The 17,779-nt window shown below is 36.7% G+C and overlaps 1 protein-coding gene and 1 long non-coding RNA gene across 8 annotated transcripts in view; one reads left to right on the top strand and one right to left on the bottom strand.

Annotated features, from left to right (window-relative positions):
- Positions 1 to 17,779, bottom strand: part of LOC149748546 (uncharacterized) — a 302,762-nt gene that overhangs the window by 69,468 nt on the left and 215,515 nt on the right. The gene's annotated exons all lie outside the window — the stretch shown is intronic.
- NAB1 (NGFI-A binding protein 1) overlaps positions 1 to 17,779 on the top strand; it is a 44,904-nt gene that overhangs the window by 23,281 nt on the left and 3,844 nt on the right. For 3 of the 6 annotated variants that reach the window (XM_089915984.1, XM_089915979.1, XM_089915981.1), the window contains 4 exons: positions 1,420 to 1,471; positions 12,882 to 12,971; positions 15,169 to 15,331; positions 17,430 to 17,546. In XM_089915984.1, coding sequence (XP_089772110.1) covers positions 1,420 to 1,471; positions 12,882 to 12,971; positions 15,169 to 15,331; positions 17,430 to 17,546 — 422 coding nt within the window. Of the gene's footprint in view, positions 1 to 1,419; positions 1,473 to 12,083; positions 12,780 to 12,881; positions 12,972 to 15,168; positions 15,332 to 17,429; positions 17,547 to 17,779 lie in introns of those variants that run through there. The other 3 variants (XM_089915980.1, XM_089915982.1, XM_089915983.1) reach the window with 2 other exon arrangements.

Here is a 17,779-nt window from a genome sequence, read left to right as displayed (position 1 = left end):
TAAAATTATGCAAAATAAATGAACAGGATAAGAGTACACAGCAATATTATAGGATTATTTACAAGATTCTTTTTGAGTTGAGTGATCAAGAGCTGATTTTTGTGACTTTGTTTTCTTCACTGTATTATACAATATTTTCTTTCTGACTGCTTTACTTAAATAATTTTCTTTAATCAAAGCAGTACGTGTACATGATTTATGAAGTCACATAGTACACAAGGCTTATCACGAAACTCAGCGGTTCCCCTGCTCCATCCCCCTTCTTTCTGAATACTGCGACCCAGAGGCGACTGCTTTCAACAGCTTTTAGTTATTTTTTGTAGTGTTTATTTACATTTATATGTTTTTAAAGTTAAATCATTTTAAAATACACAAGACTTTCACATTATTTATAAGCCAAAACTATGTATAAAGCTAATGCAAAAAAGTTGCACTCTCATTTCTGTCTCTTTTTACTCTGTTCCTCTTCTCATTGTAGGTAGTTTTTATTAATTCCTTTTTCATCCTTCTAGTGTTTGTTTATGCACATGTAAATAAATATGTTTTCTCACTTATACTTTTTGAAAAAACAATAAGTAGCATGTGTCTATATTATTCTGTATTTTGCTTTTAGTTTAACGTGTCTTGGAGATCTTGCTATATTAGTACATATACATCTTCCTCATTATTTTATACAGCTGCATGATACTGCCTTGTGTGGATATACCATGATTCATTTAACTAGTCCCCTGTTGATGGATACTTGAGTTGTTTCTAGTCTTTTGCCGTTATAAGTAATACCACAGTAAATAACATCATACATATCATATTTTGTTGATTCTGAGGTGTATTTTTCCACATTTTAACATCTTGCAAGTTGAGGTATAACTTAAAATTTATGACTTGCCATCGTTTAATTGGCAGTTATATTTCATGTATATGTAGGTGCTTCTGTGGGAGAGATTCCCAGCAGAGGGATCCCTAGGTCCAGGGAAAATGCATTTATAGTTCTGATAGACAAAATGCATTTTAATCTCATGTAGCCTTAAGCATTTGTCTTAAATGGCCATTTTTTTTTATTTTATCCTAAATTATACTGATCCATGAAGGGTGTCATGGAATACAGTCCTCCTTGATTTTTTTCCTTTTTCATTATGTGGTACTCATTAATACTTATTGAGTACTTTCTGTGTGAGGCATTCTTAGGTAGTGTGCAATAATTTTAAAATGTGTAATATAACTGTGTCTGCCTATTTCCCCAACGTTAATTTAGAAATGATAAAAAGTCTCTTTTTCACTATTTTAATGTTCATTATGAAGTCTTATTTCTGGTGGCAGGGCTCCAGGGTTATATGTTTTGGTGGAAGCTTATAGATTGAGGTGCCTTTAGAAAAAATTTGTTACCTTCTCAAGTTTTTCTCTCTCCCCCATTCCCCTCAGATCAAAATGTGGAGAAAGAGATGAATTATCCCCGAAGAGAATTAAAGTGGAGGTATGATTATGTATTATATTTTCTTATGCTAATAATGTTTGCTTACTAGTTCAAACTAAAAAAAAAGAATGGTCCCATCAACTAGTGAGAAAATGTGAATTGTAGAATCTTAAACATTATATAGAATTTGGTTGCTTTGAAGTATCTATAGTAATTTGAACTAAGATACTCAGAAAGTTCTTAGAAGGAAACAACAATGATAAGCTTGATGTCCAGTCAGTTTATCAAGGGTTGATTTGTAAATAGATGTTTCTTACAGATTTAAAACTCTTTACTGGTTAAACTATTCCTTTTATAATTTTATTTACATCATTAGTCATCTTATCAAATAGACTGAGAGGAGCTAAGGTTTAATTTCTTTATATTAAATATCTGAGAGAAGTGACAATTTAGTAGCTGCAAGTTATGGGGACTTTAATTAAAAGCCTCTTTTAGGGGATCATGGTTGAGGCAGTCCTTCTGATTTCAGACCTGCGAGTCGTAAGGTGAGTTGAGCAAGAAAAATGTGTTTTTCTTAGGGCTGTCAGAACTGGTTTCAGAATGACTGCTCCTTAATTTGGATTGAATACTTTTTTAAAGGCCAGTCTGCAACAGAGCAGAAATTTGAAGTCAGGAAACTCCTTCCTTTTTTTCTTGGGCGGGGGATAGCGGTCGGTGCTCTTAGCCATTCATTATTTAATTTCAAGTTAAAGAAAACAAGCTATGTTTAACTACCCTAAATTTCTATCATCAAATTATTCTTACTAGTAATTTGTTAGTAGCATCTGTTTGTATGTAATAATCTTTCATTTATACCAAAGCCAGAGTTAATCTTTTAAAAACATAAATCCCTTTTCTTGCTTCAGTCTTTCCAGTGGCTTTCTACTGTGCCTAGAATAAAATCTACGCTTTTTCCTGAGGCATCTAAGACCCTGCATGATCTGACTCTGGCTTGCATCTCTAACCTCATCTGCTACCACACTTCCCCATTCTTACTGCGTCCCAGCTCCACTGACTGACTTTCTGTTCCTGGAACACGTCAAACTCATTTGTGCCTCAGCCCTCTCTGTTTGTTCCTCCGCTGTAGATCTTTCTGTAGATCTTCACATGGCTTCAGCTCATAGCAGAGAGTTTTCTCTGACTTCCCTGCTTCCCTTTCTAAAGAGGCACTGTTACCCCAACATCACATTAAGGCTCTTTGTCCTGGCTTGTTTTGTTTTCATAGCACTTACCAGTTTCTGAAACTATTATATATTTATTTTTAATTTATTATTGGCCTGCCCCATTAGATGACAATAGAGCTCTTATCTGTCTATCCACTGCTTTTACTTAGTTTATAATAGTGCCTTGCACTTAATAGAACTTAATAAAATCTGTTAGGTGAAATGATGAATGGCCATGGGTAAACATCTTTGACTTCTGAAAGCTTTAGCCCCAAGCAGTGGTTCTCAAAGAAGAGAAAAGTGTTGTCCAAAACGAGCACCTTTTTAAAAATTGTGTTTATATTTGTAATCTATCTCACTGTTATCTCTGGAATAATGTTTAAGATGGGTTAGCTTCAGATACCACTCAGAAAATTTATTGAAATGATCTAAGGCCACTGAAAGAGCTAACTAGTGAAATAGTTTTCTCCTGTTGCATCTCAAGATAATAAGAGAGTATCCCTGTGGATTTAGCTGTTACTGACTCTACCACTGAAAGGGAAATTGGATAAACAAAGAAACTGCTAAAAGGCATGTGCCGTTGGAGGATTTAGAGGAAAGAAGGTACAAAACCTACCCAATGTCCAGTAAAGGCAGGCAGCTACTAGGTTAGAAATTACGTCCGCCTCTCTTTCTCACCATTGGCTCTCCATGTCATCATGACTCAAGCTGTTCTCACATTTAAGCCCTGGTTTGTCTAGCTTCAGAGGTCACTAGTGAACATTGAAGTTTGAAATCATGAATCTCATGGACTCTTGGAGCTATAGTGTTTTCTTGTTAGGCTGTGTTGATAAGTCTTTCTGACCCTCTCAATGGCCCTGGTCTGAAATGTAAACAAGTTGTTTCTTGTATCCAGTTACAGTGTTGTGAGTTTCTTTTTAGGAGCTCACAATGTTAGGTTATAGCATTAGATGTGACCCTTCTAGTCCTTTATATTCCACTAGAGATAATTGAATTATAGTTCTATATGATTGGTTTGTTACTTTAATAGACATCACAAAGCCATTTGAACAGTTGCAGGTTTAGAATTAAGATAATCAATGTTTCCTTTTTCTGTGAATAACAGTTCTAACCTTTCCTAAATAGACAAGTGACTAATCAACCCCAGTTGTCTGTAAATGTTCTTATACTAAACTCTTGATTTTGTTTCCCAGAAATGAATAGCGACTTTAGCTTTGAATTTAGGACAGTAGTTTACTTTTGTTGGTTTGTTTTAATTTTGTCTTGTTTTTGCTTAGTTTTTTAAAAAGTTTGTGTTTTGCAGAGCATCAGTATCTGCAAAATGTGTGTGTTATACATGTGTGTATACCTACACATGTATATAGTGTATTGTGTAATCCTTTGCAAAATACACAGTATTGGCATAAATGCTGTCTAAATTCCCTTGTGGTATACTCTAAGTCAAATTCGAGATACTGGAGCTGTTCATTTGGTTGTGGAAGCTGATACTGAGGTAGTTAGTATTGGTCGTATAGGGTTACTACTCCCCTAAGAAGATTTTTCACCAAGCGTTAGTGCTTTATTTATGTCTACCTTCTGTGTGTCTACTGGGGAGGAGGAGAATTTCTGGCATGAGGAGAGATTAGAGGAGGCTTTATTGAGGAGATACCATCTGAGCTGGGTTTTAAAAGAAGGATAGGATTTCAGAAGGTAGGGATGTGGGGTGGAGGGCGGAGGGGAGTTGCAAAGAAAGACTAGCATGGGCAAAGACACAGAGGTAAGAAAATACTCTGTGTGTTTAGAGAACAATGAGACCAGTTTGTCCAGAATATGTGGCTGACACCAAAGACAGTCATAAGTAAAACTACAAAGATTTTAGAATTCTTTGAACATACTGTTTGTCTTATTTGATTATTTGTTTTGTGATTCTTAGCTTATTAACTCTCTATTAAGAAAAAGTAATATAAAAATAAACTTAACCCATTGTAAAGCAGTATAAGATTCCTAATTACTAGGCTCAAATTAATGAGTCCTTTTTTCTCTTCCTTTTCATCTTTATTTTTCCAAAATCCTTAACAGCAACCAATGAGCATACATGCCAAGTTGCTAAGTTTTTTCAATCTTAAAAAGATCATTTTTAAGATCAGAGAACAAAAAGAAATGTCATGTCCAGTAGATGAAATAGAAATAACTCAAAAGAGACGTGTAAAGGAAAGAGAAACGTTTTCTTGTATGCCGTTTTCAGTGCATGAGTATACACTAAAAAAAATTAGTGCTTTGTTCAAGCTCAGTAGTTGTTTACTTATTGCTAAATGATGTATTTTCCTGATGTTTGTGAAGGGTTGGGTGGAATGAAATTTTAAAATCCTTGTCTTATTTTTCTCCTCTTATTATATAGTAGGTTGTTCCTGCCCTAAGGATAGTTAACTATTTATTTGATTGTCATTGTTGTTGTCATTGTTTAATATCAGTATATATGCTGTGAAGTACTCAGGATAATCTCTTGTCCTTGAATAGTGCTCCTTCCTACAGGGCATGTAAGACATTAAAAGACATAGAGATTTTGAACTTTATAGTTCCTAGAATATATGAGATAGTCACAGAGGAAAAAGCCTGCTAACTTCGGGAGGCCTTATTAGGGTAGCCTGTCATTTGGAATGCAGCCTCTAAGGAAAGCCTCTTTAGCCCTATATGTCAGTACGTGAGGTTTGGGAATATCCTACTGAGGCTAGATGAATAGCTTGTCCACCTGGAATACAACCTTCTGTGTGAATCTGCTTTCAGCTAAACTGCAAATGGATTATGCTTATTCTTTTCTTTTTGATCAGAGGCCTCAAATCCAGCTCTGGGTCAGTTGTAGAAATAACTGTTTGTTTTTTTTTTTAAATAACTGTTTTTATTGAACTTGTATGCCTGTCCCTGCTAGGCATTTGAAATTATCACAGACCTTGTCTACTCTATATGGAGGCTTTATGATTTCCATTTACAGCCAAGGAGAGACTCAGAAAGGGCTTGGTAACCTGCCCAACTTTCCACATTGCAGTGGCAGAGCCAGGGCTTCAAATCTAGGTCTGACTTCTAAACTTCAAAGCAATACCACTCTCCTGGGTGCTAATGAGCATTCACAAAGCATCTTAGGTGTAAAAAACGCTATCCAGATTATACCTTTCCTCCTGCTAGTATGGTAAGAAGGGCAAAGTGTGCACAGGATTGGTAGTCTTTGAAGAAGGGGGAAAGAATCACAGTTATTTTCTAATGCAAGGAAGTTTAACAATTATACTTTTTTTTTTTTTTTTTTGCGGTACGCGGGCCTCTCACTGTCGTGGCCTCTCCCGTTGCGGAGCACAGGCTCCGTCCTGATGCACAGGCTCAGCGGCCATGGCTCACGGGCCCAGCCGCTCCGCGGCATGTGGGATCTTCCCGGACCGGGGCACAAACCCGTGTCCCCTGCATTGGCAGGCGGACTCTCAACCACTGCGCCACCAGGGAAGCCCAACGATTATACATTTTGAGTAGAAAATTTAACAATATAAGTGACAAAATGTATTTAAATATATCACCATTTGACATACTTATTTTTTACAATGAAGCAAAACAGTTTGTTGGGAAGGTAAACAGTAAATCAAGAAAAATTAGTTTGACTTATTTATACTCTACCTGTGACAGAATATATTTAAGATGGCTTGACTACTAAAGGAGATGAAAAATCAAGAGCCAAAGTCCCTGGCTCTCGTCTTCCTCTCAGTTTTTTTAAAATTAGTTATAAGTGGATTCAGTTGATATTTTTTCTTTTTCATCAAGAACATCTCCTATGAATAAACCCTGTCATTGCCTCCAGTATAATAAGTATTAAAAGAGAGGAAGGATGTGTAAAACAACCAGTCTCAGCCCTGGCGATGGTAGCTGACTAAATGGACGGTTACTGTTCATTTCTCGTCTGTCAGTTTTCTTCGTTCACTGAAATTGCTGGAGACTAGGTAAAGAGATGAGAGGTGACAGCATTCTTCATCCTGTGTGGGCTGGGAGTGCAAAGCAATCAGAGATAACTGGATGAAAGAAATGAAGTTTGTTAATAGAGACCAGAAAGTCAGAGAATCGGGGCTTGAAAAAGAAAGACTTAGAGGAAACATCTGCTAGCAGTTCCAGTGGGTTGGGGGTGGCAGAGTGAGGAAGGGGGAGGGAAGAGGGTCAGAATACCCACCTACGCTGTTACTAAGCTTGTTGAAAAGAAAGCTGGTCTAATTTGATGTAGACTCTTCCCCTCTGGATCAGAAAAACAGAAGCATTACAATCTGCTATTCATATAGAAAGTGTGAGTAGAGAAAGGGAAAATGCACGAGTGAGGCCGAGAACATCTGTTGGAACAAGTTGTTTTAAAGATAGCTAAGCAGTGGTTTTAAAGCAACTTGATAGTGTTTGGTGGAAAGGATGAGGAGGAATGGGGGTGGAGACCAATGCGATGAGAGTAATTAGGTCATGAACAGCATCCCACCCTATATCTTTTATTTTCTCAGTGCTTAGACTCAGAGTCTCGTAAGGGAACACTGTGATTAATGGCAGCAGCCAAGAATATGACAAGAAGATAAATTGCTCATAGCATGGTACTGCTGGTTCCTGGGGAAAAAGGCTTCAGAGACATATCAAAAGAGTCCTGTAGCAAACATAGTGTGAAAGAGACCATTTTCTTGGGAATGTTCTCACTTTTATTTCTAAGTCATATATTTTGGGGTCCAACGTGCTTTATATGTCATGAAGTGATAGCTGCTTAGTCCAGCAGTCTTCCCATCCACGACGAACTGTCAGAGATTGAGAGAAAATCGGAATAGTAATGTTCCCAGTTGCAGAGGGACCACTGATCTGTGTTATTTATTTCTTATTGCATGCTTGTATTTCTCTTTATTAATGATGGAGCAGTGTCCATTTTCTAAAAACTTTCGCATGTAGAGCTTGAAGTTCTCCCTTCCGGCTTTTCAATATTCTCATGGTTAATAATCCTAATAGTGGTGCCACCATATATTTGTATAGCAGTGTATACTTTTTCAAGCTTTATTATTTGCATTACTTTATTTAATCCCCACAAATCTCCATTGGGCAGTTAAGCTGTGTTTTAATCTCCATTTAAAAACTGGGAACACTGGAAATAATGAGGTTAACTTTCTTGCCTGAGATTACACTTCTGGTTCCTAACATGAGAAGATTAGATCACTCCTTTCTCCTTCTGCAAGCTCCATCAAAGATAATATTGAAATATTCGAGCTCCTGGGGGTTCTGGCCTGGGCTCACTCCACTCAGGGCCTGATGGGCTGGAACTCTCCAGCCCTGACCTTACCCCAGGTTCCAGAGTCAGTGCATCTGCCTACCGGAGGTCTCACCAGCAGCAGATCAGACTCAATATGTCCCCAACGAAATTCATCAACTTTCTGCTCTCTCCTCAAACCTCCTGGTCTTGGATTTCTGATTCTAGTGAATGTTATCACCAAACTCCCAGTTGCCTAAGCCATATCTCAGGAATTCATGTATTTCTCTGTTGCATCTGCCATTGTGTGGGACTAGGCCACTAGTCTCTGTCTTCACTACAGCCCTCTAACCACCATCCTGGACCCCCCTCCCCCAGTACACTATCCCCATCTCATTCTGATTGGGTTTTCTAATGCAGATCTGATTAGTCTTTTCCCTAGACCTTCAAGGACTTCTGTTTGCATTTAGGGTAAAATCTAAAATTCTTAACATGACTTACAAGGCCTCATAGAATTTGGCCCTGGGTTTCCAGCTTCTCAGACCACTCCCTCTTAGTGTATTCCCTGTGTTACCTATATTACCGTATGAAGTATTTTCCACTTTCTCAAGGGTATCTTGTTCTTTTTGCCTCTAGGCCTTTATATAAAGCTGCTCTCTTTCCCTAGAGATCTCTTTACTTTCAAGTCTCAGCCAAGACATCATGCCCTCTGGGAAGCCTTCCCTGACACAGTGACTCCCCTGTGCTCTGGATCTCTTTGTCCATTTCCCTTTCTACACTGTATTTGTCAGGAAGGCAGGAGTCATTGTATCCCCATCACTGAGTTCAGAGGATAGAACAAGATTAGGCAAACAAGATTGAGTGAATAAACAAGTGTTTCTAGATTTCCATTGTTTTTTCACTAAAATAGTTCCCCACCAATATAGTCAATATTCTCTTGGTGGTTTTAGTGTTAAATGCCTAGCACATTCTCTAAGATATCTATACTATGTAAATATTCTCTTGGTGATTTTAGTGTTAAATGCCTAGCTCATTCTCTAAGATATCTATACTATGTAAATATTTCTAAAATTTATCTTATTCCCCCTGTATAACAGAGATATAGTAATATCACAGCATGCTATTGTTTTACTCTGATTAAATCTGGTGGCTTTTTGGGTTAACTTAATAAGTATCAGTAACAAACATTTATTGGGTTAATTTCTGCATGCCACGCATTGTGCTGAGTGTTTTTCAAGAATTTTTTGCTTCTTTAAAATTGTTGTGAAGTTAGCTGGGTACTGTGGTTATCCGCATTTTTAAAAATTTTCTTAAAGAATTTTTTTTATTTATTTAAAAATTTTTTATACAGTTTTTAAAGGTTGCTTTCCATTTAGAGTTATTATAAAATATTGGCTATATCCCTGTGTTTTACAATACATCCTTGAGTCTGTCTTATACCTGAGAGTTTGTACCTTTACTCCCCACCCCTATATTATGCCCCCACCAACTGGTAACCACTAATTTGTTCTCTATATCTATGAATCTGCTTCTTTTTTGTTATATTCACTAGTTTGTTATATTTTCTTAGATTCCACATATAAGTGATACACAGTATTTGTCTTTCTCTGTCTGACTTACTTAGCATAATGCTCTCCACATCCATCCATGTTGCTGCAAATGGCAAAATTTCATTCTTTTTATGGCTGAGTAATATTCCATTGTATATATATATATACCACATCTTCTTTATCCATTCATCTGTTGGTAGACACTTAGGTTGCTTCTATATCTTGGCAATTGTAAATAATGCTGCTATGAACATTGGGGTGCATGTATCTTTTTGAATTAGTGTTTTTGTTTCTTTCGAATATATAAGCAGGAGTGGAAGTGCTGGGTCATATGATAGTTCTATACTACAAAGCTGCAGTAATCAAAACAGTATGGTATTGGCACAAAAATAGACACACAGATCAATGGAATAGGATAGAGAGCCCAGAAATAAACCCACACAGTTATGGCCAATTAATTTACAAGAAAGGAGGCAAGACTATACAGTGGAGAAAGACAGTCTCTTCAGTAAGTGGTGCTGGGAAAACTGGACAACTACATGTAAAAGAATGAAATCAGAACATTCTCTAACACCATATACAACAGTAAGCTCAAAATGGATTAAAGACCTAAATGTAAGACCGGATACTATAAAATTCCTAGAAGAAAACACAGGCAGAACACTCCTTGACATAAATCACAGCAATATTTTTTTTGGATCTGTCTTCTAAAGTAAAGGAAATAAAAGAAATGCCTCTACTTACTGTTGTGAGTCTCATAAAGGTGGCAACTCAAGGATTTTGTGATTTTAGCATAGGCTTTGAAGCTAATCTCTGTAGCTGTAAAATGAGGGAAACCCAGGGTTGTTTGTGTGAGGATTAAATGAGACAATATAAGTAAATTACAGAACATAGTCAGGAACTGGTTCATTGTAGGCACCTGAAAAATGATAGCTCCTCTTACTGATGTTGTTTTCTAAATCTCCTACTAGCTTACCTCACTGAACTTCAGAACTTAAATTAAAGGAGAGTTTGTTAAAGATAAAGCTGGATTTTTAGGCCTAAGTAAATTCTTAGGAGAAAAATGGAATGACTAAGAAAAGTGAACTTTTCATTTAGATTTCTAGTATATATACTTGTATAAAATTCATTCTAGCTCAGTTAATGATTATATTCTATACATTCCTCTAAGCCCAGGGTCCTTGGTCTTGTAGGGGCCTAGAAAGGTGGCTATTTTTAATAATTTAAAAAGGCTGATTGTATAACCCACCATGGAGCTACATAAGACTATTTCAAGATGTTAAATTTATTCTTGATTCTAATTATTTTATTTCATGTCTTTGGATTTTAAAAAATGGGAAATTAATTATTACCTAGGAAATGAACTTTGGTAGATGAAGTATTTGAAAACATGAGATTTGCAGTGGAGAAATAATTTTTTGAAAAGACCCCAATGGGGAAAATCTTTGAACCAGTGTTTCATATTTCAAATAAGGTACATATTTTGTTATTATTACAACTTTTTCTGCTCTGTTATTATATAACAACTTCAGTTTTTCATTATTCACCCTTTGCCACAAATATACAGCTTTATCAAACAAGGAGAGAAACGTTTTGGAAGTTAATGACAATGTCTTTGAGGGTTCCTTGAGTAGTTTTCAGTAAAGTTAGTAAAACCATGCTGTCATGATGTTTGTAGTTATAAATTTCATGTGGAGCACTAAACAGGCCAAAAAAAACCTTGATAAAATTAGTAAACGTATTTGCATATGTGTGTGTGTGTGTGTGTGTGTGTATGGTATAAAATGGAAATAATTTAAGTTGCAGTGTTGTGCAGGAGTACAGTGCCCCAAGTACACTCTACTTAATATAAGAGTATACTTAGGGGCTTCGCTGGTGGCGCAGTGGTTGCGAGTCCGCCTGCTAATGCAGGGGACATGGGTTCATGCCCCGGTCCGGGAAGATCCCACATGCCGTGGAGCAGCTGTGCCCGTGAGCCATGGCCGCTGAGGCTGTGCGTCTGGAGCCTGTGCTCCACAGCGGGACAGGTCACGGCAGTGAGAGGCCTGTGTACCGCAAAAAAAAAAAAAAAAAAAAAAAAAAAAGAATATACTTACGTTTAATATAAGAATGTACTATTTAATATAAGAATACACATAAATAAGAATATATAAGAATACACACTGATACTCAGCAGTTATTGTATGCTAAAGGCAATATCTCATTTACTTTATCTCACAACAACCCTAATAGATAGGTTCTCTTATCTTTATTATTCATATGAAGGAACTAAAGTTCAGAAAGGTTAAGTTACTCATCCAGTGTCATGTAGCTAGTAAGTGGTGGTGGAATCGGAACACAAGTGCAGGTCTTTCTAATTCCAAAGCCCTATCACCTGTCCTTTGAACTGGTAAAGGAGAAATCACAAGTCAGCATGGAAGAATTCTGCAGAAATTCAGGTTGGGAATTTACTTTGGATTTTTACCACATTACATATAACAAAATAAATTCCAGATGGGATAGAGAGTTAAATTTTAAAAACAAAAGAAGCAATAAAATAAAGCTTTAGAAAACTAGAGGGTAGATTTGAGTACTTCTCAAATCTCTAAAGGAGAATGTCTTTTTGAATAGTATAGTAATAGAAGAAGTCACAAAGTAAAATATAAGTATATACAACTATAGTATACAAAATTAAAACTTTTTTTTTTTTTTTTGCGGTACGCGGGCCTCTCACTGTTGTGGCCTCTCCTGTCGCGGAGCAACAGGCTCCGGACGCGCAAGCTCAGCGGCCATGGCTCACGGGCCCAGACGCTGCACGGCATGTGGGATCTTCCCAGACAGGGGCACGAACCCGTGTCCCCTGCATCGGCAGGCGGAGTCTCAACCACTGCGCCACCAGGGAAGCCCTAAAAACTTTTTTCATTATCAAAACAAAAGTATAAATTGGCAACAATTAAGAAAACAACACCCAGTACTGGCAAGGAAAACTGTCATATATTGCTTATGATACAATAAAGCAATAAAGGCCCTTGAGTAACATATGTAAAGGACATAAAAATGTTCATCCCTTTGTACTAATTCTACTTCTGGGAACCTATTGTATTAGATCATCTAAACTATGGGAAATCCTGTCTCCATGAAAATATTTTTGCAGTGTTTTTCATAAAACCAAAAATAAGGCAAATAATCTAAATGTCCAATATGAAGATAGTGATTAAACTGTCAGACCACCAGATGAAATGTTATATAATCATTATTATCAATGATCATAAAAATCTGTGTTCCAGTGTAAAACACTGTGGATGTATAAACTTTTAATCTTTTTCATTTATGTTTTTATTGAGGTTACAACTGTAGAAATAAGGTAATTGTACCTTGAGAGACTGAAATCAAGTATTGTACATTAAAATCTTAATCATGATTATTCAGGTAATAGGATTAAGGTGGATTTCTTTACTTCATTTTCTGAGTTTTTGATAATATGGTTATTTTAAAGTAAAAAGGACATATTCTTTGACCCACAGGATGGGTTTCCAGATTTCCAGGACTCTGTGCAGACACTCTTCCAGCAGGCTAAAGCTAAGAGTGAGGAACTCGCTGCTCTTAGTTCACAGGTAACGTCAACCACCAGTTACTATTTCATAACAGCATCCGTAGGTTAAAAAATAAATGGCTGCTTCGACTAGCTTCAGTTTTAAATTCAGTTTCATCCAAAGACTGAATTTATTTCTGGTTGTTTTTACGATGTCACCTGATCCACAGCTGTATCAGTGAGATAGCAGTATCAGCTAGGTTTAGTTTGCTTTGTGAGCAGAACCCGACATCTGCTACTTATTTATTCTTTGAAGTTTTGTAGGAATTAATACAGATTCTCTACTTAAGAAAGAAGCAACTTGATACCAGGAAAACAGCCATGTTGATTATGTGTGTAATACAACTCTGAGATAAAATAGTTCTAGTTCTCAATAATATACTAATAGTCAACATTGTAACTATTGTTGAATCATTTCAATTCATGTATAATGAAAAGTTAATTAATATGTAGCTTCAGGTGCTTTTGCTGCTAAGTTATTTAATCGTGTACACAGAAATTAACATTTTAAAAAGTCATTTTTGCCTTTTAGAAAGTACTGTAAGTTTTATTCCTGTAGATCTTCTCACTAGTGACTGCTTTTGGTCAGATTTAGTAGTGCCAAGTTTTGTGTTTTCATGTTAAGAGGATGAAAAATACATTTCCCCCTCAGAAATCTTATTGAAATTTTATTAATTAATTAGTTACAAATTTAAATGAATTGAAGTTATGGTTCCTTTTGATCTCGTTTATTTATTTATTTATTTATTTATTTATAACATCTTTATTGGAGTATAATTGCTTTACAATGGTGTGTTAGTTTCTGCTTTATAACAAAGTGAATCAGCTATATATATACATATATCCCCATATCTCCTCCCTCTTGCGTCTTCCTCCAACCCTCCCTATCCCAGCCGTCTAGGTGGTCACAAAGCACCAAGCTGAACTCCCTGTGCTATGCGGCTGCTTCCCACTAGCTATCAGTTTTACATTTGGTAGTGTATATATGTCTGTGCCACTCTCTCTCTTTGTCCCAGCTTACCCTTCCCCCTCCCCGTATCCTCAAGTCCATTCTCTACGTCTGTGTCTTTATTCCTGTCTTGGCCCTAGGTTCCTTAGAACCTTTTTTTTTAGATTCCATATATATGTGTTGGCATACGGTATTTGTTTTTCTCTTTCTGACTTACTTCACTCTGTATGACAGACTCTAGGTCCATCCACCTCACTACAAATAACTCAATTTCGTTTCTTTGTATGGCTGAGTAATGTTCCATTGTATGTATGTGTCACATCTTCTTTATCCATTCGTTTATTTGATTCAGAATAATAGTATAAGCTTTCATCTTATTCTATGAGTTAATATATTTCACCTGTTGATTTTTACTACTGTGAATCAGGATTGTTTGTAACATATATATAATTTTATATAGTAGATGCCTTGTATTGCTCTTCTATATAGCATGGCAGTGATTCCTATCTGTGTATTTTGACTGTTACCTCCTTGGCAGAATATCACTGCTTTGACTGTCATAGGTATTATCACACATAGGTAATTTAGAGCAGTGCATAGAGAAGGGACTTAGAGAACACATGCAGAGATAAATTTATATGTCAGCCAACTAATTGTGTACTTTAAAACATGTCTTTTTATGATGGGTTGGAAAATACTGCAGTTTCATTCCATGATGAAGGTGAAGATCCGCGTTGGCACTGATGTTTTTCTGCATAATTTGCATTGCTTAATTTTAGAGGGAGGTGTGTTTGTCTTGTTCTTCTAGACAGCCGTTTTACACCTTTTCTCCCCCAAATATACTGTCATCATATCAGAGTTTGTGTAGTGCCAGATCCTAAAATAAAAATGCCAAGACTTCGCCCTGTGTTTTAGAAGCAGTTTATAACAGATGTTGCTGTTGCTCTGAGGTTCCTTTTTTAAAAAATCTTTAAAAGGACTTGGTATCTTAGAAAACAAAGCTAAGGTTATTTTGCTTTTGAGCTAGAATGGAATTCTCTTTACAGAATTGAGCAGAAAGCTTTTCTCCTTTCGTACAAAATCTAACATTCTGTGTTTTAACATGATGATATAGACATCAGTGCATATTTATGGAACGTGTATACCACATGAAGTATGAACTAATTTTAATGACTACTAAATATATTTGCTGCAGTCTGAAATTGGCATCTTTAAACCATTAAAAAAATCTAGAATGTTTTAGTTACTTTATTTTCACTTTACTTACTAGCAGCCTGAAAAGGTGATGGCAAAGCAGATGGAGTTCCTTTGCACCCAAGCTGGCTATGACAGACTGCAGCATGCTGAAAGAAGACTGTGTGCAGGACTTTACAGGCAAAGCTCAGAAGAGCACAGCCCTAATGGCTTGACTTCTGATAACGCTGATGGACAAGGTACATCTTTAGAGTGACCCACACCTTTAGAGCCAGCTACTCTGTGCACTTCAAAGGGAAACAAAAAATTGCTGATTTTTTTTAAACTTGATATTTTATGGAGATTATTTTATAGGTTCTCTATCAAAATTAATTTTTAAATTGTCCCTTTTTCTAAAAAGGAAAGAATTCTTCCTGCAAATATAACTTATAGAGTTTTTTTTTAACCTTATTATCCCTAAATAATAGCTGGCACATGTGATTGACATGTATTTTGTAGAGGGTGGATGGGAATGGGAGATGTAAACAGTACAGATCATTTTTCCTGAAGAAATGGATTCCACGGGAGATGTTTATCATTTTTTAAAAGATTAAAACTTTGGTTTTTTTAGATTTCATAAACAGATTTGTCTGAAATTTATAACATTTGGTTCCTAAGGGAATGTGGTGACTGCTTCTAAAGTACTATGACAGAGTACAGAGATTTGAAGAGACAGTATAAGAATGGAGAGACTTGTAGAAATTTTGTCTTCTTTCAGTCTTCACATTGGCCTGTAGTCCCTATGAAAATATTTTGTGTGGTGTATACTTTGGAAATTGTTCTCTTAAACACAGGTGTAGAAAGTTTTGATTCATGAGCATTTTTACCATTTTAAAAATGATTTCATTTTTTTGTATCCACATGTGAAGAAAATCCCAAGTCATTGTCATTCACTCATTCAACAAATTTTTTTTTAGTATCTCCTATGTGCCAGGCACACTTCTAGGCACTGAAAATGCAGCAGTGAATAATAAAGCTCCCTGCTCCCTTGGAGCTTGCACTTGAGTGGAGGGAGATGTATAGCATATAGGTACAGGACTAGATCCTCTAGTTTCAAATAGTGATAGTGGTTGAAGAAAAACAATTTTGTAGGACTTTTTTTTTTATGTATTATTATACTTTTTTCAGAGAGTGGTTACTGTCGTCAAAAAAATAAGATTTCTTTCTAAGTAAGAATACCATCTTAACTAGCATTCTTCAACTATAGAGTTAAACATTACACATCAGCAGATCAGAGTACTGGCAAAGAACGTTCTTCCTTTTTAAAATATTACAGAAACTTTTTAGTGGAAGTCTTGTTTAACTTCTCCAGTCATCCTTGACAGTTAAGACTGGAGTTAAGGGACTTCCCTGGTGGTGCAGTGGTTAAGAATCCGCCTGCCAGTGCAGGGGACACGGGTTCGAGCTCTGGTCCGGGAAGATCCCACATGCCGTGGAGCAACTAAGCCCGTGCACCACAACTGCTGAGCCTGGGCTCTAGAGCCTGCGAGCCACAACTACTGAGGCCCTTGCGCCTGGAGCCCGTGCTCTGCAACAAGAGAAGCCACCACGAGAAGCCCGTGCACTGTAATGAAGAGTAGCCCCTACTCGCCACAACTAGAGAAAGCCTGCGCGCAACAACGAAGACCCAGCACAGCCAAAAATAATTAATTAGTTAATTTTTTTTAAAAAAAGACTGGAGTTAAGATGCAAAGGATTAATAAATGATTTGATGACTCTAATTTGTGACCCCAGGATAATCCAGTGAAGGGCAACAATTTGCTAAGTATGATGGATTTAGGTTTATGATAGAGTATGATTTGGCATATGAAACCTTTTATACCATATCTGTTCTAATTATATTTTTTCGTGGATTTGCCATAGGTTTTGTTGTTGTTGTTGTTCTAGTAATGGGCAGTTGGCTTGAAGCCATCTCTGTCTCTGTAGTATTTGTTGTTATGTGGTTAGTGACCTGCCTTGGTAAAATGGTTGCACTAGTAAGAAAACGCCCCACAGAGGTGATGCATTATCTGCCAGAGCTGGAGTGCATACTGGAAATCTCAGTCTTTTCTTTAGTTTGTGATTAGCTCTTCAAAATGTCCTGGCAGAATGGTAGATCTTGAGACTAGCATGAGTTGCCATTTTCCTCCTAAACTATTATTTTAGATATTTCTCCAGCTATTTAAATTCTTCCAGTGCCTGTCGACTTTCCTTACTTATTTCCTAAGGAGTGTTCAGGCGATCTGTGAAAACTTATTTTTAAGAAAAACCATGATGCGTCTTTAATTACTCATATTGCTTTTTTTTTCTTTTCATTAGGCGAAAGACCTTTGAACCTCCGAATGCCTAATTTACAGAACAGACAACTCCATCATTTTGTGGTGGATGGGGAGCTGAGTAGACATTACTCCAGTGAGGCCAAGTCCCACTCATCAGGTGAGAATGTGGGATGTGCGTAGAGGGAGTAATATTTGAATAAAAAAATGTCTTTCCATTCTAATCTCCTAACTTCCACTGTCCCCCTCCTTAAAAAAGGGTCATTACTAATGATGTTACTAGTCCGTTTTCTCCCCTTGGAAGTAACAGATTGCCATATTAATAGCCAGTCTTTTTGAGAACATGATATTCCAAAGGACTGACAGGGAAAAGCTCTTGAAGATTGAGATTAT

Source organism: Delphinapterus leucas, chromosome 8, assembly GCF_059928025.1.
Source record: "Delphinapterus leucas isolate spDelLeu-1000000601 "Yukka" chromosome 8, BTC_Dleu_Yukka2, whole genome shotgun sequence".
NCBI lineage: Eukaryota > Metazoa > Chordata > Mammalia > Artiodactyla > Monodontidae > Delphinapterus > Delphinapterus leucas.
This window is presented reverse-complemented; position numbering and strand designations above follow the sequence as displayed.